Source organism: Sylvia atricapilla, chromosome 30 (assembly GCF_009819655.1).
Source record: "Sylvia atricapilla isolate bSylAtr1 chromosome 30, bSylAtr1.pri, whole genome shotgun sequence".
NCBI lineage: Eukaryota > Metazoa > Chordata > Aves > Passeriformes > Sylviidae > Sylvia > Sylvia atricapilla.
Window position 1 is genome coordinate 1417974 of NC_089169.1, and position 15529 is coordinate 1433502.

At 65.0% G+C, this 15529-nt stretch overlaps 4 protein-coding genes across 6 annotated transcripts; all 4 read left to right on the plus strand.

Moving 5' to 3' along the window:
• Window positions 1-2182: 2182 nt before the first annotated feature.
• On the plus strand, window positions 2183-4598 carry ACKR1 (atypical chemokine receptor 1 (Duffy blood group)). Its single transcript, XM_066337913.1, has 2 exons — window positions 2183-2445; window positions 3048-4598. The coding sequence occupies exons 1-2, from the start codon at window positions 2425-2427 to the stop codon at window positions 4026-4028; spliced, it is 1002 nt and encodes a 333-aa protein (XP_066194010.1). The 5' UTR covers window positions 2183-2424; the 3' UTR covers window positions 4029-4598.
• Window positions 4599-5573: 975 nt separating this feature from the next.
• LOC136373000 (serum amyloid P-component-like) lies at window positions 5574-6733 on the plus strand. The gene is made up of 2 exons (XM_066337915.1): window positions 5574-5650; window positions 5837-6733. The coding sequence occupies exons 1-2, from the start codon at window positions 5587-5589 to the stop codon at window positions 6454-6456; spliced, it is 684 nt and encodes a 227-aa protein (XP_066194012.1). The 5' UTR covers window positions 5574-5586; the 3' UTR covers window positions 6457-6733.
• A 166-nt stretch (window positions 6734-6899) lies between these two features.
• LOC136372999 (mucosal pentraxin-like) lies at window positions 6900-8744 on the plus strand. The gene is made up of 4 exons (XM_066337914.1): window positions 6900-7036; window positions 7489-7579; window positions 7726-7895; window positions 8069-8744. Exons 1-4 carry the CDS (start codon window positions 6973-6975, stop codon window positions 8662-8664), a joined length of 921 nt encoding a protein of 306 aa, XP_066194011.1. The 5' UTR covers window positions 6900-6972; the 3' UTR covers window positions 8665-8744.
• A 1488-nt stretch (window positions 8745-10232) lies between these two features.
• DUSP23 (dual specificity phosphatase 23) lies at window positions 10233-13385 on the plus strand. Of its 3 annotated transcripts, none has more exons than XM_066337957.1 (4): window positions 10233-10307; window positions 11832-12104; window positions 12972-13153; window positions 13265-13385. In XM_066337957.1, exons 2-4 carry the CDS (start codon window positions 11835-11837, stop codon window positions 13272-13274), a joined length of 462 nt encoding a protein of 153 aa, XP_066194054.1. In that variant the 5' UTR covers window positions 10233-10307; window positions 11832-11834; the 3' UTR covers window positions 13275-13385. The 3 variants fall into 3 exon arrangements, with proteins under 3 accessions (XP_066194054.1, XP_066194056.1, XP_066194055.1); XM_066337958.1 differs by lacking the exon at window positions 10233-10307 and adding an exon at window positions 10418-10488; XM_066337959.1 differs by lacking the exon at window positions 13265-13385 and having other exon boundaries at window positions 12972-13157.
• Window positions 13386-15529: the final 2144 nt, after the last annotated feature.

Here is a 15529-nt window from a genome sequence, read left to right on the forward strand (position 1 = left end):
GCCAGTGGCAGCCAAAGGGTTTGGTGGAGGTCGGAGCAGTGGAGGAGATTTGTGTCACACCTGGGGGTGACAGGAACACCAGGTGACACCGGTGTGAACAGGGAGAGGCCGTGGGGTGACAGGGACCCTCCTGACGTGGGAGGATTCCGGGTGGAAGCTGTGACTGGGACACTCCAAGTCACGGTGGAGAAGCCACCTGGTGAGAGTGAGTCCCTGGTGCCCCTGTCTGGGGTGGGAAAGACCCTTTTGGGGTCACTGTGTGGAGTCCTGGGGGGTGATGGACACCCCATGTCACAGGTGGGCAGAGGAGCAGACGCTGGGTGGCCCAAGGGTGTCCAGGTGATGTGGGGGTGACAGGGTGGGGTCTGGCCTCTGTCCTTGTCCCCTTGGGGGTCGGTGACACTGTGTTGAAGTTACAGAGGTGCCACAACAGGGTGGTGTGACATCTGAGCAGGGCCAGGCTGTGACACCGAGGGCGTCACGAAGGCGACACCACGCGTCGGGGAGGTGACTGGGTCGGTGTCACCGTGTCTGGGAGAGCCCAAGCCACCACCTCGTCCTGGGGCGGGGGTCGTCATTGGTGGCCCCACATCCACCCAGTCACGGGGTTGGGCCGGGAGAATCCGGATTGGGGGTGAAGGATCTCGGGAGGATTCGGGACCCCCGGTGGCAGCTCTGGGAGGCTGCGGCCGCTTCCCGGCCGGCACTGAACTCTCAATAGACACGAAAGCCATATTTTGGGGAGCTCTGGAGAGGCCGGGGGGGCAGAGGCTGGGCTGTGTTGTTGTGCTGTGTTTTTGTCTGTACATAAAGGGAGCCAACGACCGTCGATGTGACTTTATAACCTTTCTAATATCCTGTGCTAATCTCGGAAAATAATCCTATAAATATATCTGGATTACACACGTTACCTGCCTGGCTCTGTGCCTCTGGGGGTTCAGGGGGAGCTGGGGGGTGTCTGTGGGTCAGGGGACAGGCTGAACCCATGGCACAGCTTGGGAGACAGAGCTCAGAGCCCCCAAACTGCAGCTGCCCTTGGCTGCCCTCCCTCAGCCAACCATGGAGACCCCAAACCTCTCACCCAGCCCCCAGCCCCACCACAGTCACCCTGATCCTGACCCTCAGCATCTCCCCCCAAAGAGGAGTAACCCATATCCCAGCCCCTGGAGATCTCCAGGCTTTTCACCCCCAAATCTGCCTCTCAACCCCCCCAAATTTCCAATTCTCAAATTCCTCTTCAGCACCCTCCCAAACTGCCAATTCCCGGAGTTCCCCAGGCCTTTTTACTCCCAAATGCCCTCAGAGCCACCGGAGCCTGACCCTCAGCCCCTCCCAAATTACCAGTGCTCCCCAAAGAGCAGTAAACCCCCAGTTCCAAGCCCTGCAGACTCCCAGCCCTTTCACCCCCAAATTCTGACCCTCAGCCCTCCCCAAACAGCAACAACCCCAATTCCCAGTCCCTGGAGACCCCCAGAATTTTCACCCCAAAATCTGCCCCTCAGCTCTCCCAAATTGCCGGTTCCCAGATTCCTCCTCAGCCCTTTCACCCCCAAATCTTCTCTGCAGCCCCTCTGAAACTGTCACTTCCCAGACCCCCACCCCAGTCCTTCTGTCCCCAACTGTCCTCCCAACCCCTCAGTGCCACCAGAGCCCCTCAGCCCTGACCCCAAACCCCTCCTAAATTACCTCCAGCCACCCTAATTCCCAACCCCGGAGCCCCCCCAGCCCTGCTCTTCTCCAGGGATGTTCCCATAAGGCCTGAGGCCACCAGCCCTGTCACCAAACTTGGCTAATGTCACCGGGTGACCCCCAGGAGCCCTTCCTTCCAGGCCCTCCTTCCTCCCGTGGTAAAGCCAGGGAATTCCATGTTCCAGGGGCGCTGGAAAGCACCGCGGGGTGCCCTCGGTGCCCACCCCACTCCTGCACCCCAAACCCCTCCCTGACCCTGACTCACACCCCGCTGGCAGCCCCAAAATGCAGCTCTGTATCTGCCGGCCCATGAGCCAGCCCCGAGAGCATCCCCGGAGCGCCTGGAAAGACAAAACCTAATTAATTAAAGTTGTCCTGCCAAGAACTGATGATTTCCTGCTCGAGAAATTGTGGCGGCTCCACAACTTTCCCGGCAGCGGCATTCCTTGTTTTCCGCCGGGTGCCAGGCGGGAGGGCGGCTCTGGGGGCAGCTCTTATCTCCTGCCCGCAGTCCTCGGCTCCCTTTGGAGCGGGAGGAGCGGAGCCGGGGGAAGGGAGGGCCGAGAAGTCAGCCCCGGACACCTCCAGGCACGTGGGCACTGGTGTGTGGGTGCCCAAGTGACCACCCCAGTGATCCCCCCCGTGCCCTGAGCCGTGGGTGCCAGCACCCAGCACCCAGCACCCAGCAGAACCCCCAGAGTCAAGAGGAGCCGCTGCCATCGTGGGAAACTCGTCATGGGCAACTGTGTCCCCGTGGTGAGTGATCCCCCAATTCCTGTCCCTGCCGCTGCACCCAAGGGTGTCACATCCCCAAGGAGGGGAGGGCTGGGGGCGGTCATGGGGGTCCTCGGTGTGAGGAGGAATATGAAGGTGCCCAGTGCTGAGGAAGATCACCCTGGTGCTGAGCAGAACCATGGGAATCCCCATTGCTGAGGGGGGTTTAGGGGATCCCCGGTGCTGAGTGGGGTCACCAGGAGTCCCCAGCACTGAGCAGAGCCCTGAGGGTCGCCAGTTCTGAGCAGGATCATGGGGATCCCTGGTGCTGAGCAGAACAGCGGCTCTCAGCAGGTGCTGCTGGTAAATGCTCCCTCCCAAGAGGCTCTGTGGGGTCTGCACCCACCGTCCGGGGGCTGTGTCCACCCTCCGGGCTCTGCATCTTCCCACAGGGCTCCGTGTCCCTCCTGTGAGAAAACGGCCCCGCAGCCCCGGTTGTCACCAGCCATGTCCCCTCCCGTGCCCGCAGCGTGTCCCTCCCTGATAACCCGCACCAGCACCGCCGGGGGGCAGCCCCACGGCCGGGAGCGGGGGGCTGCAGTGGGATGTGGCACCTGCCTGATGCCCATTCCCCCCATCCACAGACCCCCGGCATCCTGGAGACCCAGGGCTCCATGGACCTGGAGGAAATCATGGGCAACTTCTCCTCCGCTTACGACGACACTTACAACAACGACACGTTCCTGGACTACGACGCCACACCCTGCCACAACCACTTCTGTCCCCTCTTCCAGCGAGTGGCGCCCCCTTTCCTGGCCGTCACCTGCGCCGCGGCCGCGCTGGCCTCCGGCGCTCTGTTGGTGGCCCTGCTCAAACGTCCCCAGGCGTGGCGGTGGCCGCGGAGCCGCGCTCTGGTGGCGCAGCTGGCTCTGGGCACGGCGCTCTTCGCCGCGCTGCTGCCGGCGCTGGCGGCGGGCGTGGCGCGGGGCTGGCACTTGGGGACGGGGCCGTGTCGCCTCACTCACCTGCTGTGGCACTGGAGCCTCTTCGCCCAAGCGCTGCTGGTGGCCAGCGGCTCCTGCGGCACCGCCTGGGCTCGCTGGGACCCGCGGAGTCGCCGCCTGGCCGTGGCTCTGTGGGCAGCGGCGCTGCTCCTGGCCACGCCGGCGGCTCTGGTCAGCGGCGTGGCGGCGGGCACCGGCTGCGTCCGGCGAAGCGTGGGCATCCTGACCCCGACCTACGTGCTGCACCTGAGCCTGTGCCTCTGCCTGCTGCTGCTGCTGCCCGCCGGGCTGCTGCTGGCCGCGCTGGCCGTGCCGCGCCTCAGGGCGAGCTGGGCGGCCGGAGCCGGGCTCATCTGGCTCTTCCTGGGGCTCTGGGGGCCCTACGGAGCGGGGCTGGCCGGGGAGTTCCTGCTGCAGACCGGGCTGCTGGAGCCCACCTGCGGCTCTTTCAAGCATTTCGACCTGGCGCTGGGGCTGAGCGAGGGGCTGGGGGTGCTGCACTGCGGCCTCGGGCCCCTGGCGCTGCTGCTCGCCGGGAGCTGCCGGGGGCTGCTGGGCTGCGGGGGCTGCACCGCGGAGCAGAACGGAGCCACGGCACCGGGCCTGGAGCCCCGGCACTGAGCCCTGGGCAACCTCTGGTGCCAGACTTGGCTCCCTGAAACTGGCCTCTGGGCAACTCCTGGGCACCAACCTGGGCCACCCAGCACTGAACTCAGCCCTCCTCCTTCTCAGGTGCCCCAGCACCAGTCCCTGTGCCCCCATCACTGACCCCCGGCTCGTCCTGCACCGACCTGGGCTACCCAGCACTGACCCTTGGCCACTCGGCACAAAGCCTTGCTCTCCTGGCACTGCCTCTTGGTTGCCCAGCAGCAGCCCCTGGGCACTGACCCCTGGCCCCACAACAGTCCCTCAGGACCCCCCATTCCATCCTCAGCTCGGTGCCCTCCACCCTCTGTCCCCTCCCTTGGGCTCTCAGCTCCCTCTTTGGGATCGGATCCCTGGACACCCTAACGCAGAAAGCCCTGTGCTGCCCAGGGGTCACCCCAGGCTCTCGGGGAATCCCCAAGGTTCAGCCCCGGCTCCCCCCCCCAGTTCAGGGGGAGATTTCGGAAGTGATGGGATTTTTTCCATCTCTCCTGACAAGCCAAGAGGATCCAGTGGAAATAACACATAATAAATACAATGGCCAGAGGCATTTGTCCAGCCCAGTTAATGGACTGGATGGGACTGGGCGGTGATGGGGGGCTCGGGGGGGGGACAGGAAATGGGGGGCGTGTGCTCCTCTTGCTTCCAAATTGGCAGGAAAAGTTCCTAAGGAAGCTGTGCAGCCTGCCAGAGGGGAGTGGGGGTCAGAGCCCACGAGGGACGGGCGCGTGCAGTCACAGGGTGTGACACGGGCAGAGCAGCGAGGGGACAATGGGGCTGCTCTGCCTGAGCCAAGCCCTGCACGACCTGGGGGCTCATCCCCGCTCAACTGCGGGACTGATCGCTGGGGAACGAGCCCACATCGTCCCCGAAACTGGGGATCCATCAAATCCCTGCAGGGACTCCACTCCCCCAGCCCGGACTCCGGCCCCCCCCCAGCCCGGCAGCATCAATTCGGGCAGGTAAAACCTTCCCCCTTCCCACCTGCCTGTCCCCTTGGGACCCCCCGGACCATGGTCAGCCCAGGACTCTGGACACTCGGCCACCTGCTGTCCACGGCTCCATCTCTGCCCCCTCGGGCAGGACAGGGAGAGCAGAGCCCGGGATGTGCCCGAGCTGTGAGCAGGGGTGCCAGGGGCACCTTTCCCTGCACCCCTCGGATAATCCCAAATCAAACCAGATCCCTCCCACGGAGGTTTGCCCAGAGCAGAGACACCTAGGGAAGGAGTGTCCGGGGTGTCTCCATCCCACCACCCAGGCGGACACACGACTGGGGTGTCCCTGTCACCGAGGTGGGGGGACAGACCTGTCCAGGGCCCAGCTCCACGGGGAGCCCCGTGCAGGCGGGTGACCCAAGGTCTTGTGGCACGGCCGCGTGATGGCATGAAATCACCCACCCCGGGCATGAAATCGCCCCTCCCGGGCACGCCAGGGGATGGGATCGGGGGGGACACATCCTCCCGCCAGTCCCCTCCCACTCTCGGGCACATAAACCCGGCGGCAGCGCCGCTCCCGCCCGGCTCCAGCACAGACCATGGGCCACCTGCAGCTCTGGCTGCCCGTCCTGGCCGGGCTCGCGGGGATCCTGGCCCAGGAAGGTAGGGGGGACACCGGGGTGGGGTGACAGGAACCAGCACGGAGCAGGGCAGCTCCAGGGGGGACGCGGCAGCAGATCTCGCATCACTCTCGGTCAGCGGGGCTGGAGGATGCTGGAGCAGGGAGTCACCTCGGGGACGGTCGGAGAGGGCTGTGGGACACCCCAACCTCCCCTCTGTTGTCCTCAGACTTGTACCGAAAGGTGTTCGTGTTCCGCAAGGATCCCAGCGACGCCTATGTGGTGCTGAGGGCGCGGCTGGAGCAGCCCCTACACAACTTCACCGTGTGCCTGCGCTCCTACACCGACCTCAGCCGGCCCCACAGCCTCTTCTCCTACGCCACCAAAGCCCAGGACAACGAGATCTTGCTTTTCAAGCCCAAACCCGAGGAGTACCGGTTCTACGTGGGCGGCAAGTTCGTCACCTTCCGAGTCCCCGAGGGCCGCAGGGACTGGGAGCACGTCTGCGCCAGCTGGGAATCCGCCACCGGCATCGCCGAGTTCTGGCTCAACGGGAAGCCCTGGCCGAGGAAGGGGCTGCAGAGGGGCTACACGGTGGGGGCCACGGCCGCCATCCTGCTGGGGCAGGAGCAGGACAGCTTCGGCGGCGGCTTCGACCTCTACAACTCCTTCTCGGGGGAGCTGACCGACGTCTACCTGTGGGACACGGGGCTGTCCCCGGACAAGATGCGCGCAGCTTTCCTGTCCCTGCGCCTGCCGCCCGCCTTGCTGTCCTGGAAGAGTCTCAGCTACGAGGTGAAGGGAGACGTGGTGGTGAAACCCCGGCTCCGGGAGGCGCTGGGAACCTGAGGGCTGCGGGGTCTGCGGCGGGGGTGGCCTCGGTCCCCCCTGTCCCCTCCTCACCCCCATGTCCCCATCACCCAGCACGCAGCACCCTTCATCTCTGCAACCCGCCACGAGGAAGGTTCCCCAGCTGGGGACAGGGTCCCCCTGAGCGCCTCCAACACCCGTGGCACCCATTCCCCTCCCCACGCCCCGCAAACTGCCCCACGGCCGTCCCTGCGCGGGCAGGACAGGGATCCAGCGGCTCCGGCGCTGCCCAGCCCCACACGGAGTCAGGAAGGGGAAGGCCCCACCCCTGGGGACAGGGAAACTGTCCCCAAAGCAGGTCACCGCCCTCAGGCACCATCCCCGGCCTGATTGCCCAGCAGCCCTGGGGCTTGGGGACGAAGGTCACTGTCACCACAAAAGTCACGTTTTGGATAAAAGTCACCGCCACCCTTTTGGGTGTCCTCTGAGCAGCTCCGGATTCTTCCGAGGTTCCCCCTTCCCGCAGTGGTGACAGTGGCCGGGTCCCTTGGTGCCATGGCGCGGCTGTGGCTCTGCCTCCTCATCCTCGCTGTGCTCTTCAGCCCCGCGGCCCCACGAGGTAGTGGCGGGGGGACACCGGGAACCCCCCTGGGGGACGTGGGGAAATGGGGGTGCAGTGGGGAACACGGGGACATGCTAGGGGGTTTCTGGGGACAGTGGGGCACCCTGAGTGCTCCAAAAGGGAGCAGGGTGGGGGCAAAGGGGGCTATGGGGGGTCCCACAGTAACAATGCAGTGAAAGAGGCACCCCGAGGTCTGTAAGGGAGGGATGTGGCCCATGAAGGTGTGCACGGGCACTCCCAGTGCCCTAAAAGGGGCACCCAGAGCTCATTGCAGGCGGCCGTGCAGGGCACAGGGGGCTTGGCAAGGGTGGGAGGAGGAGACACAATGGCAGCACAGCAAGAGCCCAAAGGGACACCCTGAGGACCAAAATGGGGGTCAGCAGCGGCGGGGCGGCAGGAACAGCAGGGCAGAGAGATCCCCAGCCCAGGCTGAGCTCTGGGTGCTACAGAAACAAAGAGAGCCGAGATCTGGGCGGAGCCGCCGGCACCCACTGAGTACCACCTGCTGATGCTGACCTGTGAAGTCATCGGAGACCCCGGGTAAGGCCCCCCACCCTCCCTCCCACCGCCCGGCACGGCCCTGGCCGTGGGCAGGGAGCACCACGGGCCCCCCGTGTCCCGCACCCCACCCCACGGCATGGCCATGCCCCGTGTGCCCCTGCTCGAGTGATCCCAGCCCGGTGCAGGCCCCAGGAGTTCCTGTGGGAGAAGAAAGGAAGCCCAGTTCCCCTGCAGAAAGGCCCCGACAGCGTCCTGCTCATCCCCTACTTCAACGACACTCACCTGGGCACCTACACCTGCACGGCCACCAGCCTCCAGGGCAGGGCTGTGGCCAGCTACACGCTGTGGACAGATGGTAGGGATGGCACCGAGGGGACAGCTGGGGACACAGATTCTCCTCTGCTCCCCATAGTTTGTCCTCAGCACCCCATGTCACCCTGTGCCACAGCGGCTGGTGGTGGTGGCACCGCTGCAGGGGCTGATGCTGGAGGCAATGGCAGGAGCAGCCACCTCTGTCTGTTCTCCCAGACCTGGTGAACTCGGTGTTCGTGTTCCCCCAAGAGTCCAAAACCGCCCATGTGCAGGTGACGGCGAAGCTGAAGCAGCCCCTGGACAACTTCACCCTGTGCCTGAGGTCCTTCACCGACCTCAAACGGCCCTACAGCCTCTTCTCCTACGCCACCAAAAAACAGAGCAACGAGATCCTCCTCTTCAAGCCCGGACCGGGCCAGTATGAGCTCAGTGTGGGGGACAAGCCCTTGTTCTTCACAGTGCCCATAAGTCTCGGGGACAGCGAACACGTTTGTGTCAGCTGGGAATCCTCCACGGGCATCGTGGGGTTCTGGTTCAATGGGAAGCCCTGGCCGAGGAAGGGGCTGCAGAAGGGCTACGTGGTGGGAGTGCCAGCATCCATCGTGCTGGGACAGGACCAGGACAGCTTCGGGGGCGACTTCGAGGCCCAGCAGTCCTTCGTGGGGGAGATTTCGTCCGTGTACATGTGGAACACAGGGATCTCCAACTCGGGGGTGGTGTCGGCCATGTATGACAACCCCGAGCAAACCCCCATCTTTGGCTGGAGGAACTTCCCCTACAAGATCGTGGGCGAGGTGTACCTGAAGCCCTGAGGCTGTGGGGGGTGTCCCTGATCCCTGCTGTGTAACCCTCTCCCCCAAAGCCACCCAGCATCACATAAAAGGAGAAATGGTTTTCTGGGTGCTGGTGGTCTTTGGGGGCAGGGCTGTGGGTTGAGGTCCACCAAGGCACTGTGGATCCAGGCTCAGAAGGGAAAGGCAGGGAAGGGCTCCCAGCTCAGGTCCTTGCTCTGGTTTGGGGACATGTGGCTGAGCTGGGGACAGGGACAGGGTAGTCCTGGGGTTATGTGCACCCCTGGCAGCCCCCAGGCTGGGTGGGGCTGGTGTTAGGGCAGAACCCAGGGGGTCAGGAGTGTTGGGGGGCAGCCCTGGGACAGCCCAGTGTCCCCAGGCTTGGGGAGGCTCAGTCCCACATCCCAGAGCCCAGGGGGTGCAGTCCTGGAACCCCTGGGGGGGTTCAGCCCCAGAGCCCCATGTCCTGGGGGATTCAGACACAGAGCTCTGGGGGTGAACTCCTGGAGCCCTTGGGGGGCTCAGCGCTGGGGTCCCAAGGCTCCAGCTCTGTATCCGGGGAATCAGCCCTACAGCCCGGTGTCTCACATAAATCCGGAGGGTCCAGCCTTGTGTGCTGCTGCTGCAGTGCGGGAGTCCCGAGGTGTTCAGCCCCATGTCCTGGAGCTCCTGGGGGTCACTATCCCGTGTCCTGAGGGCCTCAGCCCCAGAGCCCCGGGAGGCTCAGCCCCTCTCCCGGGGGGTTCAGCCCTGGGGTCCCGCAGCCCCGTGTCCCGGGGGATTCAGCTCCCCAGTCCTGGCGGGTCCCGCAGGTTCAGCCCCGTGTCCCGGTCCGTCCCTCCTTTGTCCCTCCGACACCCAGACCTCCGCCGCGTCCCCGTTCTCCGCTGTGTCACTCCCGGGCCCGCCCGCGCCGGCTCCGTCCTTCGCTGCGGCCGCTTGTGGCCCGCTCTGGCCCAGCTCCGCCTCACTTCGGCCCGACTGTGGCCCAGCTCTGGCCCAGCTCCGCCTCAGCTCTGCCTCACTTCGGCCTCAGCTCCGCCTCAGCTCCTCCTCACTTCAGCCCGGCTCCGCCTCAGCTCCGCCTCACTTCAGCCCGACTGTGGCCCAGCTCTGGCCCAGCTCCGCCTCACTTCAGCCCGGCTCCGCCTCACTTCAGCCCGGCTCCGCCTCAGCTCCGCCTCACTTCGGCCCAGCTCCGCCTCAGCTCTGCCTCACTTCGGCCTCAGCTCCGCCTCACTTCGGCCCAGCTCCGCCTCAGCTCCTCCTCACTTCAGCCCGACTGTGGCCCAGCTCTGGCCCAGCTCCGCCTCGGCTCTGGTCCAGCTCCGCCTCAGCTCCGCCTCACTTCGGCCTCAGCTCCGCCTCACTTCGGCCCAGCTCCGCCTCAGCTCCTCCTCACTTCAGCCCGACTGTGGCCCAGCTCTGGCCCAGCTCCGCCTCGGCTCTGGCCCAGCTCCGCCTCAGCTCCGCCTCACTTCGGCCTCAGCTCCGCCTCACTTCAGCCCAGCTCTGGCCCGGCTCTGGCCCAGCTCCTCCTCAGCTCCGCCTCAGCTCCGCCTCACTTCAGCCCGGCTCTGGCCTCAGCTCCGCCTCGGCTCTGCCTCATTTCGGCCCCGCTCCGCCCCGGCCCCGGCCCCGCTCCGCCCCGTGCGGCCTCCCCGGTACGGCGGGGCCGGGGGACAGCGGTGCCTCTCGGGGCTCGGGCCCGGAGCTGCGGCCCGTGGGGAGCGGGGAGCCCGAGCTGGGCGGCCACACGGGCCCGGGGGGCTGAGCGGGGCTCTCGGGGGGCCGATGAGGTGTGGGGGGTCTGATTTGGGGGACGCGGTTACACTCTCCTGAGGGGTGAGTCTGGGGCGGGCTGGGGGTTCTGACATGAGGAGCAATGTCAATTGTGGGAGCTGAATTTGGGGTCTGGGGGATTTATTTGGGAGTCGCAGGAGGCCTGGACAGGGGGTGGAGGGGAGTTGGGGCTATCCTGGCCACGTTCTCCAGGGTGTGGTTGTGGGGGTCCCGGGGATCCTGACATGGGGGGTCTGAACTGGGGAGCTCTGGGGGTCTTGACCTGGGGGTCCTGGGGATCTGGCCAGGTTCTCCAGGGGTTGGTTTTGGGGGGCCAGGGGTCCTGAGGGGCAGGGTCTGAGCTGGGGCTCTGGGGCTTTATTTAGGGGTCCCAAGGGTTTTGGGGGTGGCACTGGGCCTCCTGAAGGTGTACCAGGTTCTTCAGGGGGATGGTGTTGGGGGGTCTGCGGGCCTGAGCTGGGGGTCCCTGCAATGGGCTCTCTGGGGTCTGGCCTCACTTGGGGGTCTGAGCTGAGGGTCCCTGGGGCCTGAATGGGGCCTTGGCCATATTCTCCAGGGGTTGGTGTTGGGGAGCATTGATTTGGGGTCTCAGGGGTCCTGGGGAGGTCATAACAGGGTCTGGGATCCTGAGATGAGGGTCCCAAGGAGTCTGACCTTGTGGGTCATGGGGGCCTGGTCAGGAGGTCCCAGGGGACTGAAGTGGGGGTCCCAGAGGGCCTGGCCATGTTCTCGGGGTGGGAGGAGGGTTGTATTGGGGATCCTGGGGATTCTGGAGGCTTGGCCACGTTTACTGGGGAGGGGATGTTTGGGGGCCTGGGGGCCTGAACTGGGGGTCCTGGCCAGGGTTTCCTAGGGGACCTGAATTGGGGGTCACTGGGGACCTGATTTGGGGGCCTGGCCACATTCTCCTGAGGGTGATGTTGGAGGTCTTGGAGGTCCTGACATGAGGGCTCTGATCTGGGGGTCCTGGCCAGGGTTTCCCAGGGAATTTGAACTGTGAGTCGCAGGGGTCATGGCCAGGGGGTCCTGGGGGTCCTGACCTGGCCGTGTTCTTTGGGGGTGGTACTGGGAGGCATGGGGGCCTGACCTGGGGGCTCCTGGGGATCTGAAATGGGGGTCCCAAAGGTTCTGACCTGGGGGTTCTGACCTGGGGGAGGGCTGGCCAGGGGATCCCAGGGGATCTTCACCAGAGGTCCCCGTGATCCTGACCTGAGGATCTGAAATGGGAGTTCTGGGGGTCTTCACCTGGGGACTCTGACTTGGGGCTCCTGTGGGTCCTGACCTGGGGCACCTGAGGGGATCTCCCCTGGGGGTCCCAGCAGCGGTGTCCCAGAGCTCTGGCCCGGCTGGAGTCCCCAGAGCAGCAGTGTGCCCTGTCCCCACAGGCGATGGGGGCATCCGAGCCCCCCAACTTCTCGTGGGTAGTCGAGGGCCGGCTGGCGGGGCTGGCGATGCCGCGGGAGCCGGGCCACTACCGGTACCTGCGGGAGCGCGGCGTGCGGCACCTCGTGTCCCTGACCGAACGGGCTCCGCCCCACCACGGCTGCTGTCCCCAAATCCAGCTCCACCGGTTCCGCGTGCCCGACTTCACCCCCCCGACCCTCGAGCAGATCCAGAGCTTCCTGCAGATCGTGGAGGAGGCCAATGGCCGCGGGGAGGTATGGCCGAGGACACGGGGGAGGGGACAGCGGGGGAACACCTGGGGGGTGATACCTGGGTGATACCTGGGGGACAACTGCAGGGGCACCTGGGGAAGGCAACTAGGGGACACTGTGGAGGGGACAATTGGGGTGGTGACACTGGGAGGGGGGAAATCCAGGGGGATACCTGGGGGAAGACACCAGGAGTGACACGAGGGGAGGGAACACTAGGGAAGACATCTGGGAGACACCTAGGGGACACCTGGGGGAAGACAGCGGAGGAGGGACACCTTGAGGGGGTGCCATCTCAGGGTGGGGGACACCTCAAGGGTGTGACATCTTGGTGGGGGAAGACCTCAGCAGGGTGGCACCTTGAGGGGGCAATACCTCGGGGTGGAGGGGTGACACCTCAGGGGGGGAGATACTTTGGGAGAGACACCTTGAGGAGGGATATTTCGGGGATGGCAGCTTGCTGGTGGGGGACACTTTGGAGAGGGTGATATCTTGGCAAGATGTCACCTTGATGGGGGACACCTTGGAGGTGGGAGATGACCTGGGGGGAGATGACATCTCGGGCAAATGGCACCTTAATGGGGGAGATACCTTGGGGGAAGGACACAACCTGAGGAATGACAGCTTGGGAGGGTGACACCTGGAGGGGAACACACACCCGTGGTAGGATTGTGACACCTGGTGACATCTCAAGGGGCTGCACCCGTTGAGACACATCTGGGAAGATGAGGGGAGGGGGTGAGGGAAGGTGACACCAGGGAGAGGTTCCACGGAGGCAATGCCAAAGTGGGCATCACCTGTCACCCAAGGAGTGACACGGGGAGCACGAGGGGGTCTGGCAGTGCCACCCACCCGCCGTGTCCCTGTGTCCAGGCCGTGGCAGTTCACTGCATGCTGGGCCATGGCCGGACGGGCACCCTGCTGGCCTGTTACCTGTGCAAGGAGCAGCACCTGGCCGGTGGTGACGCCATCCGCGAGATCCGGCGGCTGCGGCCGGGCTCCATCGAGACTGCGGAGCAGGAGCAGGCTGTGATCCGCTTCTGCCAGTGCCTGCAGTAAGTGCCACCCTCCCCAGGGTCCCTTGTCACCATGGGGGTCTCCTGGCCCAGCTCTGCCTCCCAAATGTCCCCAGTCCCGGCTCATTGGTGGCATGTGCCCCTCCACAGCCCTGGGTAGCGTGGTGAGCAGACCTGAGCACGTGGATGGGATGGATGGAATTGGGCACCCCGAAGTGCTGGGTGTTCCCAACCCCATCTGTCCCCTCCTGCATTAAAAGACTGGCCTGTGGCTTCTCTCCAGCTCTGGTTTTGGGGTTCACGTTGGGGGGATGCCTGGCCATGGCTTTGCTGGGCATCCCCAGACCCAGCTTGGTTGACAGCTGGGATTTGGGGTCCTGGCTCTGGGGTCCCTAGGGTGATGGCTCTGGGGTCCTGGGTTTGGGGTTCCTCAGTTCTTGTTTTGGGGTCATTCAGGATCCCAATTCTGGGGCTGTTTGAGATCCTGGCTTTGGGGTCTCTTGGGTTCCCAGCTCTTGGCTCCTGGCTTTGGAGTCCTGGCTTTGAGGTCCCAGCTCTGCATCCTGGCTCAGGGGTCCCTCAGGGTCCTGGTTCCAGGTTCATGGGTCTGGAGTCTCTCTGGGTTGTGGTTCTGGGATCCCTTGGTGTCCCAGCTCTGGGATCTCTCTGGGTCTTGGCTCTGGGTTTGGCTTTGGGGTCCCAACTCGGGGTTTTGGCTCTGGGATCCTTTGGGGTACTCGTTCTGGGGTCTCAGGTTTTTGGTTCTAGGGTCATTTGGGGTCCTAACTCTGGGCTCCTGGCTCTGGGTTCTGGCTTTGGAGTCTGGTTCTGGGGTTCCTCAGGGTCCTGGTTCTGGTGTCCTGGGTCTGGGGTCCTCAGGGTGCTGTTTCTGGGGTCCCATGGGATCCCAGCTCTGGTGTGGTTCTGGGTCTGGGGTCCTTCGGGGACGGCAAGCAGCCGCATTTTGGCCCCCACAGAGCACCCCCAGGGCTGTCACCCGCCAGTGCCCTGATGCCACGTGGAGGGTGACAACCGTGTCAGCGCCCGGGGGCCGACCCGGGACAGTGATGCTTAAAGTGTAGCTTAGCCGGAATTGAGGCATCTCCATCCAAAAATCCAATCCTGGAAATCTCTTCTCAGCTGCTCCTAACCTTGGTGGCATTTAAATCCTGGTTGGAAGCAGTGTCACCGTCCCCGTTTCCGGGCGGGTGGCCCATGGCTGGGAGTGCCCTTGGCACAGCTGGGGCCAGTGCCTCAAGCAGCAGCTCCACAGTCCCCAAAAGTTCCTTTGGAATGTCATAATGTCACCATCCTCCCTTGGGGACAAGGCACTAGGGTGATGACCCTGGGGTGGTGACACTGGGGTGGTGACACCGGGGTGGTGACACCGGGCACTGCTGGCAATCCAGCTGTGCCCTGCCCAAAGGTGATCAGAATTGGGAAGAGGCCTCAGCACAGGGTGTGGGGTCACTCCAAAACTCTGGGGCTGCACAGCTGCCCCTGGTGCCCCGTGGTGGGGTTTTGGGGACACCCGTGTCCCCCAGGCAATGACACAGTGAGGCCACACCAGCACACGGGGCCATGGCGGGGGGCACGTACCTGGGGCACAGCCAGTTTGGGGTGCCCAGCCCTGGGGGGGGGGCTCCATGGGGACAATGGGGACACGGTGAGGATGATGTGGCCGCGGTGTGGGGACGCTGTGGCTGTGGTGGCAGTGCTGGACAGCGATGTCCAGCCTAAGCTCACGAGAGCACATGGGCCGGAGCGGCCGAAAGCTGCTTACGGCAGAATTATTGCCCTTAACTCCGCTGACTCCACGCTGTCCTCAGAGTCCCCGGGGCCAGGCCGGGCTGGGGGGGCTCCACGGACCCCCCACCCCCTTCAAGGGGGGCTGGGCTGGGGGGGCATCGCCCCAGCGCTGCTCCCGGGGCTCCTGTGTGGCCCGGCTGGTGTCACACGTGTGGGGTTTGCTTGTCCCTTGATCCCGGCTCTGCACTGGGGACACCACCAGGATGTCCCCCCTGTCCCCTGTGTCCCTTCCTGTCCCCCCAGCCTGGCCAGCAGCCCAGCTCCGGCTCAGCCTGCGGGATGGGGACATGGCACTGGTGGCTGTCCCCGTGTGGGGACACATTTAGGATGGGATTAAAGAGCGGGAGCTGGGATGGGGAAGGGCAAGCGGGGAGCGCTGGCACAGAGGGCCTGGGACATGCAGGGGGGACAGAGGGGACATGGGGCTGGGCTTGCTTGTCACAGCCCCCAGTGCCACCCACTTGTCCTTGTGTCCCATGGGAGGATCATACACCCAAGACCCACAGCAATGCCCACCCACGTGTCCTGTCCATGTCCCATCCCATGTGTCCCGTCCATGTCCCACCCTTGTGTCTCCTCTTTGACCCACCACAGTCCCACCCCTGT